This window comes from Vombatus ursinus, unplaced genomic scaffold (genome assembly GCF_900497805.2).
Source record: "Vombatus ursinus unplaced genomic scaffold, bare-nosed wombat genome assembly UNPS02009173.1, whole genome shotgun sequence".
NCBI lineage: Eukaryota > Metazoa > Chordata > Mammalia > Diprotodontia > Vombatidae > Vombatus > Vombatus ursinus.
Window position 1 is genome coordinate 7278381 of NW_020948951.1, and position 19386 is coordinate 7297766.

The following is a 19386-nucleotide window of genomic DNA, read 5'->3' on the forward strand; positions in this document are numbered from 1 at the left end:
CACACACACACACACACACACACACACACACACACACACACACACACTGTCAGTCTCCTGTAGCTGTTTCTTAACCCCCTCCCTCGGAGCAGAGATGGAAGAAGAGAGGAGACCAGAGGAGCACAGGCAGGTGGCCAGAATACTCCACTTCTCCCTGCCCCCTTTCTGCCTACAGCCTGGTCTGAAAACTCCCATAGGATGGAGCCCTTTCTGCCTCCATCCTCTGCCTGTCACCTTGAAGTGTCACCAACTGAGAGCAGTCTTCCCACTCCTGTTTCCATGGAGATAGATGTCCTCTCTGATGCTGTCAGAGACACAGACATCTGTGAAGGCTGGCAGAGCTGACGGGACCTGAAGGGAACTAAAGAAGAGCAGACCAAGAGGCCTGGGGAAGGTGAGTAGGCTCCGGGAACCCTCCACCAACTTCAGGCCTTTACACCCCAATTCTTGATGACCTCCCTTCTCCCCACCCCAACCCACGAGACCCCAAATTCTACTCTTGGCTTTTTGATCCCTAGTCCCTGTGTGACATTGGACAAATTACTTCCCTTTCCTCAACCTCAGTTTCTCTATCTGTAAAATGAGAGAATCGAATTAGAAGACCTCTACAGACTTTCTTGTGCTCAACATGCTATGCTCCATGTCTCTAAAATAAAATCACCTCATTAGTATTTTTATTTTACGAACAAGGAGATTGGGGTCTAGAAGAGGGAAGGGGCTTGCCCAGTTACACAGCAAGAAAAGGGCAGAGCTGAGGCTACAGCCCATGTCTCTGCCCTCCCACTCAGCAGTTTCGTTGCCCCAGACTATCACCTAGTTTCTCTACCTTCCAATAGAGTGAACTGTGGGACACCCTCCCACATAACGGATGGGAGATTAAGGAAGCAGTGGCTGAGCCATGCACATCCCAACTTGGCCACAGAGATCCACCCTGTCCCCCACCACCCTGCCCACCAAGTGCCTTGCCTATGCTAGCAACCAAGGCAGGGCACGATTGAAAAGGCTCCCACCTGCCAGTAGGGAGGGCCAACCTCGCTCCCACCCAGCAGAAGCTCTTGTCTTCCACTTCTTCCCCATGACAGTACGCAGGAGTCAGATATAACTTATTTATTGGGTGGGAGAGAGTGGGAAAAACTCTTGGGGTCTGAAAACTCAGGCCCAGAGAACAAGGCTGCCCATCTGCACCACTGGCTTCCTCTAGTCTGGGATGGGAAGTGATAGGGGAAGAGGGGCAAGCCTGAGTTTCCACTCACCCTTTGTAACTTCTCCGGGTAAACTGTGTCCAGCCTAGAGCAGACTCTTCTGTGTCCAAGGGCAGAGCCCAGGTCTATCTTGGATGGCGGTATCATGTCTAGGGGCAACCCTAGGGCTGAGGTAGGGTCCCGTGTCTTTATTTTAGCCAGGGATACCTTTTTTTTTTCTAGGGGGCTGGCCCAGGAACTGAAATGGGAACTCAATGAATCCTGGGGGAGCTCAATATAAGTTAACAGGACAGAGTAACCTTGTAGCCAAGTTGACCTTTGACCTTTATTGAGCAGCACCAAGTCCAGAACTAGGGAAGTGAGTGTCCTGATCAGATCTCATCAGTAATGTTGGCCTCTGGCTTGGGGGCCCCATTACAGGGAGGACAGTGACAAACTGGAGCTAGTCCAGGAGGGTGACCAGGACAGAGATGGGCCTTGAGATCTGACATGGGATGACCGGTTGAAGGACACGTAGATGCTGACTCTGGACAATAGAACTTGGACAGCCATTGTTCAAGCATTTGAAGGACTCACACATGAGAGACAGATGAGACTGGTTTTCTATTGGTCTCTAAGTCCAGAACTAGGAGTGATGGAGAGAAGCTTCTGAGAGACAGATTTCAATTAGATTACAACAAAAACCATCCAGAAGTGAAAAGGGACATTTCAGGAGGTGGTCAGCTTCCCATTACTGGAGGTTTTCAAGAATTGGCTGGATACCAGTCAGCGATGTCGCTGAGGAGAGGTTGGACCAGATGGTCTGAGGTCTCTTCCAGCTTGGAGATCCTGCCTGGGATGGGAGTACCATGGCCAGACATCAGCGACAGCCCAGGAGAGACAACTGGGCATGAGGCCGCAGGGATGACCCTTGGGTGCTATTGCAAAGGCAGTCAGGGGATCTGCACAGTGATGGGGTGGAGCAGCGCCAGGTGTTCAGTGCCTTGCACAGGCAGCGGGCGGATGCTGTAGTGATGTACAACCTCGGGCACACTGGAGAAGACCCCACTGTGCTGACCCAGCACAAACTTATTCTCCTTTGTCCGGGTGAATTTCATATGCATGTAGCCCTGGCTGCTCCTAGGAATGAAGAGGAGGCCCTACAGTCAGGGAAAGGGCCCAGGGTGGGGGTCTAGAGCCAAGGAAAAAAAAGGAGAGAATCCAAGCTCTGGCAGGGCCCAGAGAGGGGAAGGGACTCAGCTAATATCAGTCAGTCAGTCATTGAGATACAGTCACAGTGAGTTAGGGGCAGAACCAAGGCTCTCACCCAACCTTTGTGACTCCTGGCTCAAGGATGTGACTCTCTCTCCCCTTTTGGGGGGACGTGTACAAAAGGCTCAGATGGCCTCCATGGCCTGGCTCTCAAAGCACCTACTGCTATCCCCATTCTACAGAGAAACAAACTAAGCAGAAGATGCTGCTATAGAGAAGTATAGCAGATATTATCATTATTCTCTCTGCCCCCTGGTGGGGCCTCTGAATTTTCCTATCGGGCTGGAAAGGCTCAGAATAGGAACCCAGTGACAAACCAGCCTGCCGAAGGACAGAGAGATGCCTTACCTGTCTGGTGGCTACTTTTTGGCCACGGTGACTCATACTGTCCAAAGGGAGTCCCTCCCCCCAACCCAAAGTCTTCTCCCAGGTTCCCAGGAGGGCATTGTGACCTCTTCCAGGTCTCCCTTCCCACTGCAGTCTGACCCTTGTCCTAGCGCCCAGGGCTCACCTGAGGGACAGAGAGAAGTCTGGATGACTGGTCTCACTCTGCCTGACAAGGTAGCTGCCTTCCCTGCAGAGGGACAGGAGGCTCTCAGCCTCAGCCCGGCTTAGGGAGCCGTGGAACCACCTGATGGGGGACAGAAAGAATCAGGGAATGAAGGGAGGTGGCCAGGACCTCACCCTCAGAGGTGGAACAGGCTCTCCACTTCCCCTCCTGTACTTGCATTTTGAGATTCAAGGCACTAGACTATGAGTCCTTATCCCGGCTCTCTTTCTAATTTGGCATGTGACCTTGGGCATGTACCTTCCCCTCCTTGCACCAGCAAAACACCCAAGGGAGAGGGATTTAATCCCTATGGGCCCTTACAGCACTGAGAGACTATTACTCTGGAGAGGGCCTATCAAAGCCAAGTGCTGCTGGGGGTCATTTCTGCCTAGGAGAGGGAAATCGGGAAGGATTTCCTGAAAGGGGCTACATTTGAAGTGAGCCTTGAATTCTCCACCTCTTCCCCACCTTGCCCTGGCTAGGTCTCAACACTCACGGCTGCTTCTCCAGGGGCAGGGCTGGATCCACACGCTCAGCTGGCTGGGGGCTGTGCTTCTCCGGGTTGGGCCCCTTCCCCGCCCAGCCTGAGGTCTTAGCTAGGGGCCTCCGGAGCTCCTTAGTCAGGCTTGGGGCTCGCTCCCACTCAGGATTCTCAAACTGCACTGGATCAGGCAGAGAGAAAGCAAAGGATGCTTTTACTTAGCCAACTGGTCTTTCTGAAGGCGAAAAACAGCGATTGGCCACTGGATCCAGAGAGGGGAGCTTAGGGGAGAGGAGAAGTGGGAATTGGAGGATGCTCTCAGGGCTTAAGAGGAATAAGGCTTCCACATATTAAAAATGAAACCAGTATGATGAGTGACCAATCACAGTGGGGGAAGATTCAGCCTGGACAGATATCAGAATGGAGGATGGGGCAGAGTCAGCACATAGGGGAGTTAACAGAGAGAAAGGTCTGCAGGGGAAAGGGTTGACACGCTTCTCCAGCATTAAGCAAGGAAGGGGGTTGGCAGAAGGAGGGTGGAGGGAAGGGAGACTAGGAGAAGAGGTTCAAAGTGGGATGGCCAATAAGACCAGGATTGGTCAGAGGCCTCAGGGAACCAGGGGCCAATACCTGCAAACGCCCTGGAGATGTGGTATTTCTTCCATTCCCAGGGTTGGTCATACTCTTCAGCAGGCCGCTCATCATCCCGGGGCAGGCGGCTGTGCTGGGGCCTCTCCTCAGCCTCAGGGCTGCCCCCTGCCATCTGCTCCTCATAGGGTGTGTCATAGAGCTGCAGGTCTGGTGGGTAATTATGTCTGGTTTAATTCAACAGACATTTATTGATCGCCTACCATATTATATATATACAGTATATAAATATATACTATATTTGAGAGGCAGTGTTGCCCAGTGAGTAGAGAGCTGGTCATAAAGTCAGGAAGGCTTGAGTTCAGATCTCACCCCTAATGCATACTGGCTATGTGACCCTGGGCAGATCATTTAACTTGCTCTAAGCAACTGTCTAAGACTTGCAGAAAAGGTGCCAATCTGAATGGGCAGAGGGAATTTCCTCATCTTGGAGTTACCTATGAAATCATAGGTCCAGTACCTATTTTTGTCCCTCTACACTTAAGGTGCCTGGGGACACAAAGATGAAAAATAACACAATCCTTGTCCTCAAGGAGTTTACAGTCTAATAGTAGGGATATGCCATGTTGGCAAGGTAGGGAGTGACAGGGGTGGGGGAAAGTTCTAGACACAGGGTTTTGGGGGGGACTAGTCAAGATGCAGAGTAGGAGGAAGCAAGACAGCTCCACTTCCCCCTCACCTATGCCAACAAAGACCTAAGAAGACCCCCAGGCCTGGAAATGATCAGGGAATCTAAGGAGCAACCACAGCAAACCATCCTTTCAGCCCAAGATCACAAATTGGACCCATAGGCAAATGACCAGGTCAAGAACTATGGTACAGAGGTGGCCTTGGGTTGCAGATGCAGCAGATTCAGTCCTCAGGGCTCTGAACAGGCAGAGCCACCCAGAACAGATTTCAGGGTTTTCAGCCTCAGGTCAATAACAGAACAAATCACGGACTCACCCCAGGCCCAGGTCAGCCTTAACGGGTCACCCAGAAAGGCTAGAACCTTGGCCTCAGACCTCTGGAGCTCAGGCAGCAGGGCAGGGCAGGGCTGTGCACTGATTCTGCTCTCAACCATAAGTTTAACTGAGCTAGGGGAGCAGCACAGAGAAGTTTTTGGACTTAGAACAGGTGGAAGACATCCCTGGTCCGAAGGCATGGGGTCTCCCAGAAGGGACTGATGGAGTATTCAGTCCCTGGGGCTGCAAACTAGGTTAGTAGCCCACCTCTCCCAGAGCAGAACCAGAATGAGGCTAAGCAGCAGCAGAATCACCCTGTACCTGCTGACCTTTTAGGTAGCCTATAGGAGCTGGGGCCAAGTACAGTCTACTGGAGTACTGCCCAGGAACAAGTTTACAGCTGTGTGGTCTAGACTCAACTCAAGGTCCGGAACCTGGAAAGCCCAGGAGGGCAGTAATCAGACCATACCCATGATAGGATCACCTGGGGTCTACTGGAAGTCTGCAGCTTCCTGGCTCCAGCATCCTCTATGATCCTTGAAGAACAAGGCATTCAATGCCCAAAGAATATAGCAGCAAGAGTCCAGATAAGACAGACCTGGACCGTACAAGGCCACAACCATCCTGCCAGAAGTGCCCAGAGTTTTGTCATAACACAAAATGTCAATCCAGAAAGTAAGAGTGAAAGAATAAGCAAACAAAGATAAAGAACCATTATTGGCGCCAGGGATGTCCAAGATACAAACCCAGAAGAGAATAACTTCAAAATATCAATTAAGCCTAAAAGAAAAACAAAGCTTGACCACAAGATCAATTAGGATTCCTAAAAGAAATGGAAAAAATATTTTTTAAAAGTTTAAAATTACGTGAAAAATGAGAGCAATAAGGGAAAGATTGGGAAAGAAATGAGAGCTTCGGAGGGGAGATCTGGAAAGAGAATTAACAGTTTAACAAGACAAGTATAAAACTTTACCCAAGCAACAGATTTCTTGAAAATGAGAATGGACCAAACAGAAGTTAAAAGCTTCATGAGACAAGTAATACTAAAACAAAATTAAAAGACCGACAAAATCTGAAAATGTAGGGGATCTCATATGAAAAACAAATCTGCAAAACAAATCAAGGAGTGAGCATTTAAGAATCACTGGACTACCTGAAAGCTATGACCAAAAAGTGAGCCTAGTTAACGTATGTCAAGAAATCATGAAAGAAAACTGCCCAGACATATTAGGACAAGAGGGCAAAGTGAAAACAGGAAGACTCTACCAACTGCCTCCTGAAAGAAACCCCAAAAATGAAAATTCCCAGGACTATCATGACCAAAATCCAAAGCTTCCAGGTCAAAGTGAAAATACTACAAACAGAGGTCTCTAGACATATTGGAAGAAAGCAGCAACATCGTCAGCTTGGGGGTGGGGACAGGAACATGGCATATTGGAAAGAGGTAAGGACACAACTTTAGAGTAGGAAAGAGCGTCATGATTGGGGTGGAATCAGAGATGAGCTTTAAAGAAAGAGAAAGATTTCCACATTCAAGAGACAGAGTGTGTCCCCGTCTCACGGGGGACTCAGGTCATTGCCTGAGTGAATTCCTGGAGAAGCGTGAAAATAGGACAAGAATTGGTAATAGAGAGTAAGTACAGAATGGCTGGAACGTACAATGGGAGAAGGAAAATAAGAAGGCTAGAAAGGTAGGCTGAGGTCAGATTATACAAGGCCTTAAATGCCAGGCTAAGTAATTAATCTGTACTTTATCCTAGAGACAATAGGGAACCATGGAAAGTTTTCGAATGAGAGATGACATGATCTGTCTCATGAGCATCGCTTTGGCAGCTGTATATTGAATTGGAGAGGGGAGAGATGAATCAATCAGGAAGAGGCCAAATGGAAGGCAATTGCAATAGTCTGTTGGTGGCTTTGTCAGCAAGGAAAGGGGGAGACCTTGAGAAATGCAGAGGTAGAATGGCTTAGAGTTGGCATCTAACTGAGAGTGGAAGCTAAGGGAGGGGGAAGAGCCAGGTGACTTTGAGGTTGTGAGCAGGAAATACAGGGTGGTTGATGGTATCACTAATATAAACAGGAAAGCTGGTAGGAGAGGAAGGTTCTTTCTTGAGGGGAGGCGGGCACAAAGAGGATAATGATGAGTTCTGTTTTGGACATGTTCAGGGATTAGTTGTTAGGACATCCAGCAAGACAGCATTTACAAAAAGGAGACATCGAATCCCAGGGACTAAAATTCTAGCTGAGACGTCAGTCCAGGAGGGGTGGGAAGCGCCAAGACTGAAATTCTTTTTTTTTTTTTTTTTTTTTTTTAGCAATTGGGGTTAAGTGACTTGCCCAGGGTCACATAGCTAGTAAATGTCAAGTGTTTGGTCTCAGGCTGGATTTGAACTCGGGTCCTCCTGACTTCAGGACCTGTGCTCTATCCACTGCACCACCTAGATGCCCCAAGAATGAAATTCTGAAGACATAAAGTGAAACAATTCCAACGAGGAAGAAAAAGGAAGAGTTTTCTAAACGGGACAGCTACATGGATTTGAGAATTGGTCAAACGGCCAGCCAGACCAAGAGAGTAATAATTAACAGTTTGATGATATAGAAGGAAGTCTCTAGTAGAGCACCCTGAGATTTGGGCTTGGTCTTGTACTGTTTAACACATAGAGATGGCACGCTTATCAGATTTGCAGATGGCACTAAACTGGGAAAGCATAGCTAACATGAATGATAGATTCAAATAGGATTCAAAAAGCTTCAGTGGTGGGCTCTGTCTCAGAAGGTAAGAGTTGATAAAGATAGATATTAAGTCTTACACTTGGGATCAAACAATCAATTTCATGATGCAAGGTGGAGGAGGCAAAGTTAGGCAGTAGGTCAACTGAAAAAGATCTGAGAGCTTCAGAGGACCACAAGAGCTCAGTATGTATCATTGTGACATGGCTATCCAAAAAAACCCACAATGCAGTCTCGGGCTACCTTAAGAGAGCTACAGTGTCCAGGATCAGGGAATCGACAGGCCCACTGTACTGTGCCCTGGTTGGTTCTCCTCTGGAGTACTCTATTCAGTTCTGGGTACCATATTTGAGGAAGAACATTGATCAGCTGAAGCATTTTGGGAAGAAGGATGGCGACTAATCTCACATTTGTACAGTGCTTCAGGGTCTGCAAATTGTTTTACATATATGATGTCGTTTGATCCTCACACAGCTCCCCTGTGAGGTGGGGGCAATTCTTATTCCCATTTAACAGGGGAAGAAACAGAGGGGAGGGTAAATGACTTGCCTAGGATCTCATAGCTAGTATCTGAATCAGTATTTGAACTCAGGTCTTCCTGACTCAAAGTTCAATGCTTGACCCACTTTGCTACCCAGCTGCCTTGTATGATAAATCACTTGAAGGAATTTTTCCAGGGTAGACCTGGTTGGGGTAGAGGGGAGGTGAAGATGATAACTTCAAGTATTTGAAAGGCCTTCGTGTGAAAGAGGATTAGATTTGTTTTCCTTGCCCCAGGAGATAGAATTAGGAGCAACGGGTGGGAGATTCAAAGAGGCTGAATTAGGCTTGATGCCAGGAAAAGTTTTCTAGTTTTCGATTCATTCAAAAGCAGAATGGGCCGCCCCAGGAGGCAGCGGGTTCCCCTTCTTGGGAGATCTTCCAGCAAAGACATTCCAGGAAGTTGTAAAGAGGTTTTTTGTTCCCATCACCTTGGACGTACCTTCTACCTGAAATTCTGTGCTTCTGGGAAATATGGAACTGGCATTTAGGAGGCAGATCAGGCTGGCCTGGAGAGTAAGGTTTGGGGGTCACTCACATAGAGGAGATAATTAAAGCCACAGAAGTAGATGAGATCACAAAGGGAGAAGTTGTAAGGAGTGGGGAACCTGCAGGCCACAGGTGGCCTTCTAGGTCCCTGGGTGTAGCCCTTTGACTGAGTCCATGTTTTACAGAACATATCCTTTTATTAAGGGGATTTGTTCTGTGAAGTTTGGATTCAGTCAAAGGGTTGCACTTGAGGACCTAGAGGGCCACATGTGGCTTTGAGGCAGTAGCTTCCCCACCCCAGTTGTAGAAAGAGAATAAAAGGCCGAGTGCTTCCTTCCTGGTCCTGGGAGGGGGGTAGGGATTAGAAATGTCAGTAGGGACTTGACTTCAAGGACAGAGTACTTGGGGAGGGCCCCTTAAGGCCAGGCAGAAGCAGGCATTACCCACCCACTCCGATGCAATGACACTCACCTGTTACCACACACTGGGCATCATAAGGCTCCATGTAGCTGTTGTCAGCAGGCAGCTGCTCTGAGGCACCCGACTGGGCTTCAGGCTGGGTGTCAAAGGGATCCGAATACTCACTGTCATCTGCTGTCTAGGTGAGGACAAGGGACTCAGGGTGGTTCTCCAACACCTGTCTCAAATACTCCCTCTCCCCCCTCTCAGCCCTTCTGCCCCGGTGAAAGGTCTCTTTCATCATTTTTGTTGTGTGGTCCATTGGGGTCTTTCTAGCATTATGGTCTGTGTTTTAAGCTTTCTTTCAACTTGGACATTAAAGTCCTTTCCAATCCATTCATTCTGTTGTACTGACCTTTCATTTCTGCCATTCTATGTTCTATGATCCCTCCCAGCTCTGACGTTCTCTGCTCTAAGGTCCTTTCTGACTCAAATATTCTGCATTCTAAAGCCCCAATTCTGACGTTCGGTGATCCATTGCCATTCTAGTCCCGATGTTCTCCTTCAAAGCTCATTTATCCCTCACCTCAGATTGATTCCTCTGTCCTTTCCCTTCTACCAGCAGTCACAGCCTGTCTCCCTCATTCTCTCCATCCAGCCCTGACCATCTTCCCTATTTAATCACCGATCCTTCATCCCCTTTCAGGCTCCCACAACCACAGACACCCTTTCCTGGCCCTGACAGATCTGATGCTGCTCTTCCTGGGGCTTCCTCCTTTACACCCACTACTCCCAGGCAGCCTTTCTCAGCTCCTGGAGGCACCACCAGACAACTTCACTTTCTTTCCTATTTCAAGCAGAATGATTGATAGACATATTTTTCTCAATGCAGGATTTAGAGTTAGAAAAACCCAATTCAAATTCCAGCTCATGTCTTTAATAGTTATATGATAATGGACAAGTCTTAACCTGTTCCTTCACCTGTAAAATGGGTTTAATACAATTTATGCTATCTAACTCAAAGGATTGTTTCTTGGAAAGGGCTTTGGCTAGAGGAAGGTAAGTTATTGTTATCCATATTTTCTGGCCTGCTCTTCAACCCAGTACCTTTGACCTTGGGCAGAATACAGACAGTGACTTTGCTGAGGTCACCGAAGCACACTGGTCTAGGCTGGGGTCATTCTAACTGGGGTAGGGCTCAGCACCTAAGGGGCTAAATTCCTCCTCCCCACCCCCACTCCCCTCAAACCCAGGGTACTTACCTTATCTTCCCCAGGAGCTCCCAGCAACATTTTACTGCGGTTCAGGTCCCCTGACTCCACTTTGATGAGCCTGTGTTTGGGAGAACCATATTGGTAGTCCCCAGGGCAGGAAGGCTTGCTGGGGCAACTGGGGCAGGTCAAGTCTGGCTCCTCCTGCCCATCTCCATCCTCATAAGGATCCTCAAAGTCCAGACTCTTCTGAACCCGATAGGCACGGAAGATGTCACTCTCTGTATAATCAGGTTTGGGGGGTTGTGGGGGGGGTCTTCGACCACCAAAGGTCAGGTAGTCCTTCAGCCACTTGGCCATGTATTCTCTTCCTAATTTCTCCCAGCAGGGAGCCTAGCCTTTGAGAAACAGGAAGGTAAAAGGGACCAGAATGGATTACTTAGGAATGTTTTCAGGTTCAACCCTTGCCACCTGTCTCTGGGGGCTCATCAGCACTCTCCTGAAACCAGGTGGGGAAACTGAGGAATAGATTCAGAAGTCGGAGAGGGGGAGGTAGATTCAGGGCTTAGAGAAGGGAAGACCGGAGCTATTGATCCCATTCTAGCCCCGGCTACTGGAGGGTCCCAGGGACAAAGCTTCCAGGCTTCCGTGGAGGTGGAAGGTCAGGTGACCACCTTAGCCTGGTCAGCGCCAGACTCCGGGAGTGCCGAACCCCAACTCAGCAGGGACCGCAGCAGGGTCTGAAATCGTGACTGATCTTTCCCTGATGTCTCTGGGGCAGCAGCCAAGGAATTTCTTAGGTCACAGCAGACCACCTTCAGGTGTGAGTGTACGGACTCAAGATCATCTGCCTCGGCGTTCAATGCTCAGATTTTCTCCGGGACCCCAGGTCTCGAGGGACTGGGACAACTGCTAGGGAGGGAAGCTAGTGTCCTCCTCCCAAAACCCTGCCCAGGTAGGGGCCAGCGTCTCAGGGTGTCGGAACCTCTAGGCAGCGGAAGACAAGGTGGGCTTCGGCAGTGGCAGCGGCTGCAGGAGCGCAAACTTGGGCTTCGGGGAGCTAGTCCCGGGAGCTCCGTATCCCCGCCGACTCCGCTCCTTTGCTCTGCTAGGTTATAGGCTCCGAGTCTGTGCCGCGGGAGGCGGGAGCTCCCCAGCCTCCAGGCCAGCCCCGAATGCCGCTGCCACAGAAGGAATGAGAGTGCTGCTGGGCATTGAAGGCGGGCACCGGGCACCGGGGGCGGTAGGAGCGGGTCCCAGCCAGAGGTGGCCCCGCTTCTGGTCCTGCAAGGGGGGGGGGGGCGGTGGCGAAGAGACCAACCGAGCTTTTAACTCAGATGTAGAGGCGAGGGCGGGGGGCTGGAGCAACGCGTCAGCTCCCGCCCTTCTATTCCCCACTCTCCCTCCTCCTGCTCCCTACGGGACCCCTTCGGTCTCTGTCCTCCTCTTCCTCCTCCTTTTCCTTCTTGTCCTCCCCCCCTCTCTCCTCCATTCCCCTCTTCCTCTCCTCCTCCCTCTTTCTCCCTCTCCATCCTCATCTTCCTTCCCTAATCCTCCTTACTCCTCCCCCTTCTCCCCACCCGTCCCTATTCTCCAGCTATCCCCCTTATTTCTTTCCCTCACTCCTCTCTATCTCCAGCCTCTAGCCCCTATCCCCCTTACTCCTCCCCTTCACCCTCCCTGTCCCTCGAGCCCTTACGCTGCCTCCTCCCCTCTTCTTTATCGTTTCCCTTCCTTTCTCGCCCCCCTCCTCTTCCCCTCCCTTGTCCTCTGGTCTTCCTGGCTCCAGCTCTGAGGTGACCTAGACCTTCAGCTGCCCGGGAGCCATAAGGAGTGCCTAAAGCCCCTCCAGCTCGGAGGGAGGGGGAGGGGAGGAGGGGGAGGAGGGAGAGGAAGGGAGGGGGAGCGGGTCAGTGAGGGGCCAGGCTCCCTGGGCAGATGTTGAGGCTGCGGAGAATAAAGAGGAGAGAATGGAATGGATTGCGGGGCGGGTTTGGGGCTGACAAAGGTGACCGCTGTGGGGGATGGGGCGGAGGGGTCATTGGCTGTTATTCCCTCCTCTTCCATCCCAGGAGGTCGTTTTGCCGCTTTCCTATCCCCTCCTCCTCCTGGGGATGTTATTGTCGGGGGGAGGTTTAAGAGCAGCTGCTGAGGGAAGCCCAGGGCAGAAGATGCTATCATTTCTCAGACACGTGGCCCAGCCTGGCCCATCTGCTGCTCTTTGGAGGCCCCGAGTTCCCTGCCGCCCCACCCCCCAGTCGAAGGGACAGAGAGCTGGAGACCTACTGGAGACTCCATGTGACCAGTCTTGCTCTGCTGAAACCACAAAGGAGCTAAGAGTATAGCAAGAAAGATTTAAGACATCAGAGATGCCCCTGGTCAGCTCTTTCTCTCTTCTTTTTTCCCCCCTTCCTCATTAGCCCAAGTCTCTGGCTTTGATAAACCAAATTAGTGGTTGGGAAGCTGTGTGGCTGCTAGCAGGTTATCAGTCAATCAACTGTCTAGAGAGGCCTAAATCCCACCCCCCCCCCCACCCGCCATGGAAGGTCCTGGACTGCTCTTCCCCATCTCCCCCCTCCAACAAGTGTGGTAGTCCCACTTTAAGTTTCACTTTTCTGCTTAGTGTTTTATTTCCAAGGAATCACCTTCCCCCAGCTTCAATTTCTTTCTTAAAGATGTCCTGTATCAGGCCCTGCTAGACAGCATTTCATTTTGAAATGATGAGAAAGCCCTCAGCCTCGGTCCCAATCCTCCTATACTTCTCCACCGAGTGGGAACAGACCTCAGTGAGGGAAATAAAAACAACCCAACTTTGCAGGTACTTTTCCACTTAGCTTCTAACAGGCCTAATAGCTTTCCTTCCTTCGGGTCACATTGTTAGAATAAAGTCCCCACTTCCACTTTCATTCCCAGTTGATTTCACAAGTCTGTCAAACAAAGAAGTCAAACCCCGGTGATCCTGAATGGGAACCTGGCATAGGACCTCAGAACTGAAGAGGCTGTATTCCAGGGTCCTGAGCAGCTTCTCTCAGGGTGAGGGCAAGGTTGTTACTTGACCCCTGCTCCTGTGTAACACATAAACTTTTCATTATTCTGGAACAGTAAGCCTCTTGTGTAAGTCATTCCCTGCACCCTTCATTTCTGAGCCCTGATCCCTTGTCTGGCATGGGTATCCAGTTTCACTGGTGTCCACCCCCTTCCATGCTGGGCTAAACCCCACCTACCCTGTCTACCATCTGCCTTATTGGGGACTTCTCTCACCCTAGCTCTGTTCCCAACCTGGAAGAAGGGTTCTGTCACTTGATGCCCCTGCAGAATGACAGCCCCAGGGTGACCAGTCCCTTGGCCTGGGGTAGGACCTCAGACTCCCCAATTTCCAGCTCCCAGTCTTTGGTCCATCTCTCTACTCTCCTCCGACCCTGCCAGCCTCTTCAGCTTGAAGGAACCTAGAACTTAAGAGCTGAAGTCACAGCTCTAAGTTTTGTACTCCAATCCCTTTATTTTACAAATGAAAAAACCGGGGCCCAGAGAGGTAAAAGTGACTTGTCCACAAATTAGTCCAATGAATTAGTTCAGAGCTGGACAAACTTTGGTCTCCCAGCTCTAAATTCAGTGCTCAATCCCTTCTACCCCAGGGACTAGGAATACTTTGGGTTTAGAGCCCTATTCCTCCCCCACAGCCCATCTCCCTTAAAGCCTTCCTCCTCCAGGAAGGCAGAGCATGGAAGAGCTGGAAGAGGACTTAGTCATCCCAAGATCACAGATTGAGAGATGAAACAGATCTACGAGGTCATCTCATCCAACCCCCCTATTTTTATAGATAGGGTCACTGAAGGGACCTGGCCAAGGTCTCACAGAAAATCAATGGCTGAACCAGTACTCAAAACTAGGTGTCCTGACCCCTAATCTGGAAATTTCTATAGGGATAAAAAAGAAACCCAACACATTTTTGTTTAAAAAAATAGCTAGCATTTATATAGCGTTTTGCTTGCAAAGCACTTACATACAAGTTGTGTGTGTGTGTGTGTGTATACACCTTATTAAAGAATCAAATTCAGTCCTCTCAATTGCTCTGGGAGCCTGAGTCTGAGAAGGTAGGGTCTGTGTAATTTGAGGAAAAGGCAGAATACTGTCCTATTTTCCACCCAGAGCTGCAGGAGGCTGCTCAGTGACACTGGGAATATTTGTTGACAAATCTGATCAAGTTGTCGCCCTTCGGGTGTCTGCAGTACAAACATTAGATGGGGGCTGCCTAATTGCATAAACCAGAGGTCTCATGATCTTCAAACAAGCCTGATTTCTGGGCTGTGACTTCAGGTTTTAGGGAGATGCCGGAGGAATCCCTGGGCCTTTTTCAAAGAGTTCCCAAACCTCAGAGATAGAAGAGACCTCGCAGGCGCCTCGGTCCCATCCCTAGCAGAACAAGAATCTCCTTTATAGCATTCTCAGCAGGGAGTAATGCAGTCTCTACTTGACAGCCTCCAGTGAAGGGAAACTCACTACTTCCTGAGGCAACTTATTATTTTGGACAGTTCTCCTTGTTAGCAAGTTTTTCTTACGTGGAGGCAAAAACCTGCCTCTTAACAACTTTCAGCCATCCCCTTTCCCAATGAAAAAGGCAAGAGTTTCAAAGGATGAGAGGAGTCCTTGGTTAGAAGGGCAGGAAGAGCGGTCAGGTCTGAGGTCAGAGCCATTCTCAGAGCTACTCGTGAGGAAACAGTTGACCTTGAACAAGCTGATTTGTTAAGGGCCAGCTCTAGTGGTTGATTGGTTCAGATGCAGTCCTGCCTTGCTGTGTTACATTCCAGAGCCCCAGGTAGCTTCCTCTTCTCATTTCCTCCCTCCCCATGCCCTCAACACTAGACGTAGGGCTGGATAAGAGCAGATTTACTGTAGACTTTCAACTCGCCACAACACCTGGGGCTTAGCTTGGCCCCATGATCTTGTCTAGGCTCAGGGCATCCAACTCTCTAGTCGGCCTGAGAGGAATGATCTTTTCCCCACCAGAACACCCTTTCTACAACTGATTTAAGATTCATCCTCCTGGGCACTCTAGTCAAAGCTCATTCTACCATTCTACACTCTCAGGCTCATTTTCAGTGCATCAGGAAGTAGACAGGGTATACAAGTCTGCCTTTCCAGAGTTGTAACTAGGGTAGGGCAGTCAGGGACTTGTCCAGGAGCTGATTTCTGCAAGGAGCTCTACTTCTTCCCTGGTGCAGTCTAGAGACTGCAGTCTTCATACCTGAAGCTTCACTGTCCTTCGTCAGGCACTATTGCCATAGGATTTTGGTGAAAGGAAGCTGGGGGAGGTGATAGAACGTCAGTGGCAAAGGCAAGAGGAAGAAGGGAAGGAGGGGCCAGGGTACCCTTCTCTCCCAATGATTATAACTAATCCATCCATGCTTGGACTCCCTCTCTTAGGGCTGATTGCCTCCCTTTCCATTTGAAAGTCTTTTCCCCTGCTACTTCTCACACAGTCATCCCCTTTCCATTGTACTCTGGTTTCCTTCTCTACTGTTTACAAATTTCCCTGAATTCTACATTTCTCCTTCTCCTGTTCTTTCCATCTTCTGCTCATTGAAACCGAGTGTTCTCATAAAGATGCCACCTCTCTTGACAACCTCTCCAAGGCAGAACAGGAAGAAAACCAGTATTTATTTTTTTTCTCAAAACAAAGATATTTAATGAAACTATTATAAGAAAAGCAGCAATAAAAGAGTCTTCCAGGAAACCTAGGACATACTTTGCCACTGACGTACTGGTTGGGAGGAAGAATGGACATAGATAGATATTGTTCATGAGGATATACCCAACACGTGTGGCCAGGGCATACGTGGAGAACACATAGAGAGAACACATATCGCCAAGCTATACATGTGGATGGATAATTCCTGATGCTACAGGGATGCCACCATTTTCTGGTGATGCCATCATGTTGCTCGGTGCTAGATCTGTAACATCAATTTCTTTTCTGGTGCCTACCTCTGTCTCTCTCTCCAGGGCTTTTCTGATCTCCGCTGGATGCATCACTCCATTAGTTTCATGGTTTCTGGTATTCCTTACTACCAACTCTTGAGTTTCATATCTTCAGGTCCATTTGCCAGCTATCTCATCTTTTTTTTTTTAGTTTAATTATCTTTTTTTGATTAATTTATTTTGGTTTATCAATAATTACTTCCATATGCTTTTGAGTTTAAAATTTTTCTCCCCCTTCCACCACCCTCCCCAAGATGGTGCACAATCTGATATAGGCTATAAATTTACATTCATATTAAACATATTTTCACATTAGTGATGGTGTAAGTAAAAATTAAAACCAATAGGAGGAACCATCAGAAAGAGGAAACAAAACTCAACAGAAGAGAAAAAAAAATAGCAATTCAACTTCCATAGTTCTTTCTTTGGATGTGGATAGCATTTTCCATCACAAGGCCTCTGGAGATGTGTTAGATCCCTGTATTGCCAGGAAGGGTTAAGTTTATCAATATTAGTCATCGCACAATGTGGCCGTTATTGTGTACAACGTTCTCTTGGTTCTGCTCACTTCACTCAGCATCAGACCCTACAAGTCTTCCCAGGGAAAACTGGCATTTATTAAGTGCGTACTATGTGACAGGCACTGTGCTAAGCACTTTACAAATATTATAAATATTATCTGATTTGATCTTGCCAAGAACCCTGTCAGATATGTGTCATTACTAATTTTATTTTTTATTATTTTTTTACATTTCCATATTAGTCATGTTATGAAGGGATGGATAGGTAGTGCAGTGGACAGAGTTAACTCTAGAATCAAGAAGACCTGAGTTCAAGTTTGACCTCAGACACTTACTAACTGGGTGACCCTGGGCAAGTCACTCACTCCTGTTTGCCTCAGTTTCCTCATCTGTAAAAAGAGCTGGAGAAAGAAATGACAAATCACTCTAGTATTTTGCCAGGAAAACCCCAAATGAGGTCACAAAGAGTAGGACATGCCTAATCTACTAGACAACAACAAAAACATGTTGTAAAAGAAAACACAGACCAAAAATTTAAAAAAAAATGAAAAAATAAAGTAAAAATAGTCTGCTTTGATCTGCATTCAGACTCCATCAGTTCTTTCTCTGGAGGTGGAAAGCATTTTTTTATGAGTCCTTTTGGAATTGTCAACTATCTTCATTTTACAGTTGAGAAAAAAAACTGAGGCAGACCGAAGTTAGTTGTCTTGCCCAGGGTCAGGGTCACAAAGCTATTAAGTGTCTGAGATCACATTTAAATTCAGGTCTTCCTGACCCTAGTTCACTTCTCTATGCCACCTAGCTGCCTCTAACAAGGAATAGTCAATCAGTCAACAAGCATTTATGTGCTTACTGTGTGCCAGACACTATGTTTAAGTGAGAAAGGCAAAGGGAGAAGGCAAAGGGAGAAAAGCAAAAAAAAAAATATGGTCTTCTTGGTTCCTAGCTCACAGATCTTCCCATTATAGCTAACGCAGAACTCCACACAAAGTACCAGATAATGGGCAAGCTCTAAGCACTGTAGGTAGTTAGAGAAAAGAGAGAGAAGGGGGCACTGGAGCAGTCAGGAAAGGCTTCCTGGAGGAGGCTGGGAGATTTGGATGGAGGTAGGGGGTGGTGTCTGGAAACCTCAGGCCTGGGGCCATAGGGAAGTTGGAGGAAGCTACCCAGAGCATCTTGGCATATCAGATGGAAAGTGGCTGGGAATTACCAAGTCCTCTTTCTGATGGAGCCCTGGAGGTAGAGCTGCCTAAAGTCTCTCCCAGATGCCAAGGCTTCTCCACACCTCCCTCCTTAGAGCCAGACCCAGGCCAAGGGGAAGAGCCCTGGCTAGATGGGAGCTAGACTGTTCCCTCCCCATCCCACCCCATCCCCTCTTCTGCGGGTGTGTTGATTGCATCCTGTCAGAGCCATCCCCACCCAATGGCTCTGGAGACCAGAACCTGCCTCCTCATTACCGCTGGGCTTGAGAATAATTGCAGACTAGTGCCTAAAAATAGGGGCCCATCATCACCCATCCTTGAAATACTGACAAAAGCACATATATCCACAAGCACCTTGTAAACAAACCTTGGAACAAAGGAGTGGAGGGGAAACAGTGCGGCCATCACCATGAGGTGGATGTGAGAAATGAGAAGAAGGGGATGGGGTGGGGGGTGAGGGGTGGTGTGGGCAAAGGGGGGTGAGGACAGCTACACCCTCATAGCTGAAAGATATATACCACGTCAGAACACAGAACATCAGATGGGGATGAAAAGGACTTTTGCTGAATCTAACAGCTGGAAGGAAGCTTAGAAAAGAAAGATAATTTTACCTTCCTATAAGTGCTTTAAGGTTTACAAAAAGGCTTTCTTCACAGCAACCCTGAGAGACAGGTAGAGCAACTGCTATTCCTTCTATTTTATAGATGCGAAAATTAAGACTCAAATAGGGAAGTGACTGGCCTGAGTTCATAGAGATAGACATAGAATGTCCCCTAGGACATAGACTGTTAGAATTGAAAGGGCCCTTAAAAAATAGAATAGCAAAGCTGGAAGGGCTCTTAGAACACAGAATGTCAGAGCTGGAAGGGCTCTTGGAACACAGAATGTCAGAGCTGGAAGGGCTCTTAGAACACAGAATGTCAGAGAAGGGAGGGCTTTTAGAACACAGAATGTCAGAGAAGGGAGGGCTCTTGGAACACAGAATGGCAGAGCTGGAAAGTTCTTAGAACACAATGGCAGAGCTGGGAGGGCTCTTAGAACACAGAATGGCAGAGCTGGAAGAGCTCTTAGAACACAGAATGTCAGAGAAGGGAGGGCTCTTGGAACACAGAATGTCAGAGCTGGAAAGTTCTTAGAACACAATGGCAGAGCTGGGAGGGCTCTTAGAACACAGAATGTCAGAGCTGGAAGAGCTCTTAGAACACAGAATGGCAGAGCTGGGAGGGCTCTTAGAACACA

The 19386-nt window shown here is 48.6% G+C and overlaps 1 protein-coding gene across 1 annotated transcript; it reads right to left on the reverse strand.

Annotated features, from left to right (window-relative positions):
* Positions 1–1152: 1152 nt before the first annotated feature.
* Positions 1153–11507, reverse strand: SHD (Src homology 2 domain containing transforming protein D). The gene is made up of 6 exons (XM_027851252.1): positions 10497–11507; positions 9307–9433; positions 4115–4282; positions 3500–3665; positions 2965–3084; positions 1153–2321 (listed from the first exon to the last, which is right to left on the reverse strand). The coding sequence occupies exons 1-6, from the start codon at positions 10803–10805 to the stop codon at positions 2135–2137; spliced, it is 1077 nt and encodes a 358-aa protein (XP_027707053.1). The 5' UTR covers positions 10806–11507; the 3' UTR covers positions 1153–2134.
* Between the last annotated feature and the right edge of the window lie 7879 nt (positions 11508–19386).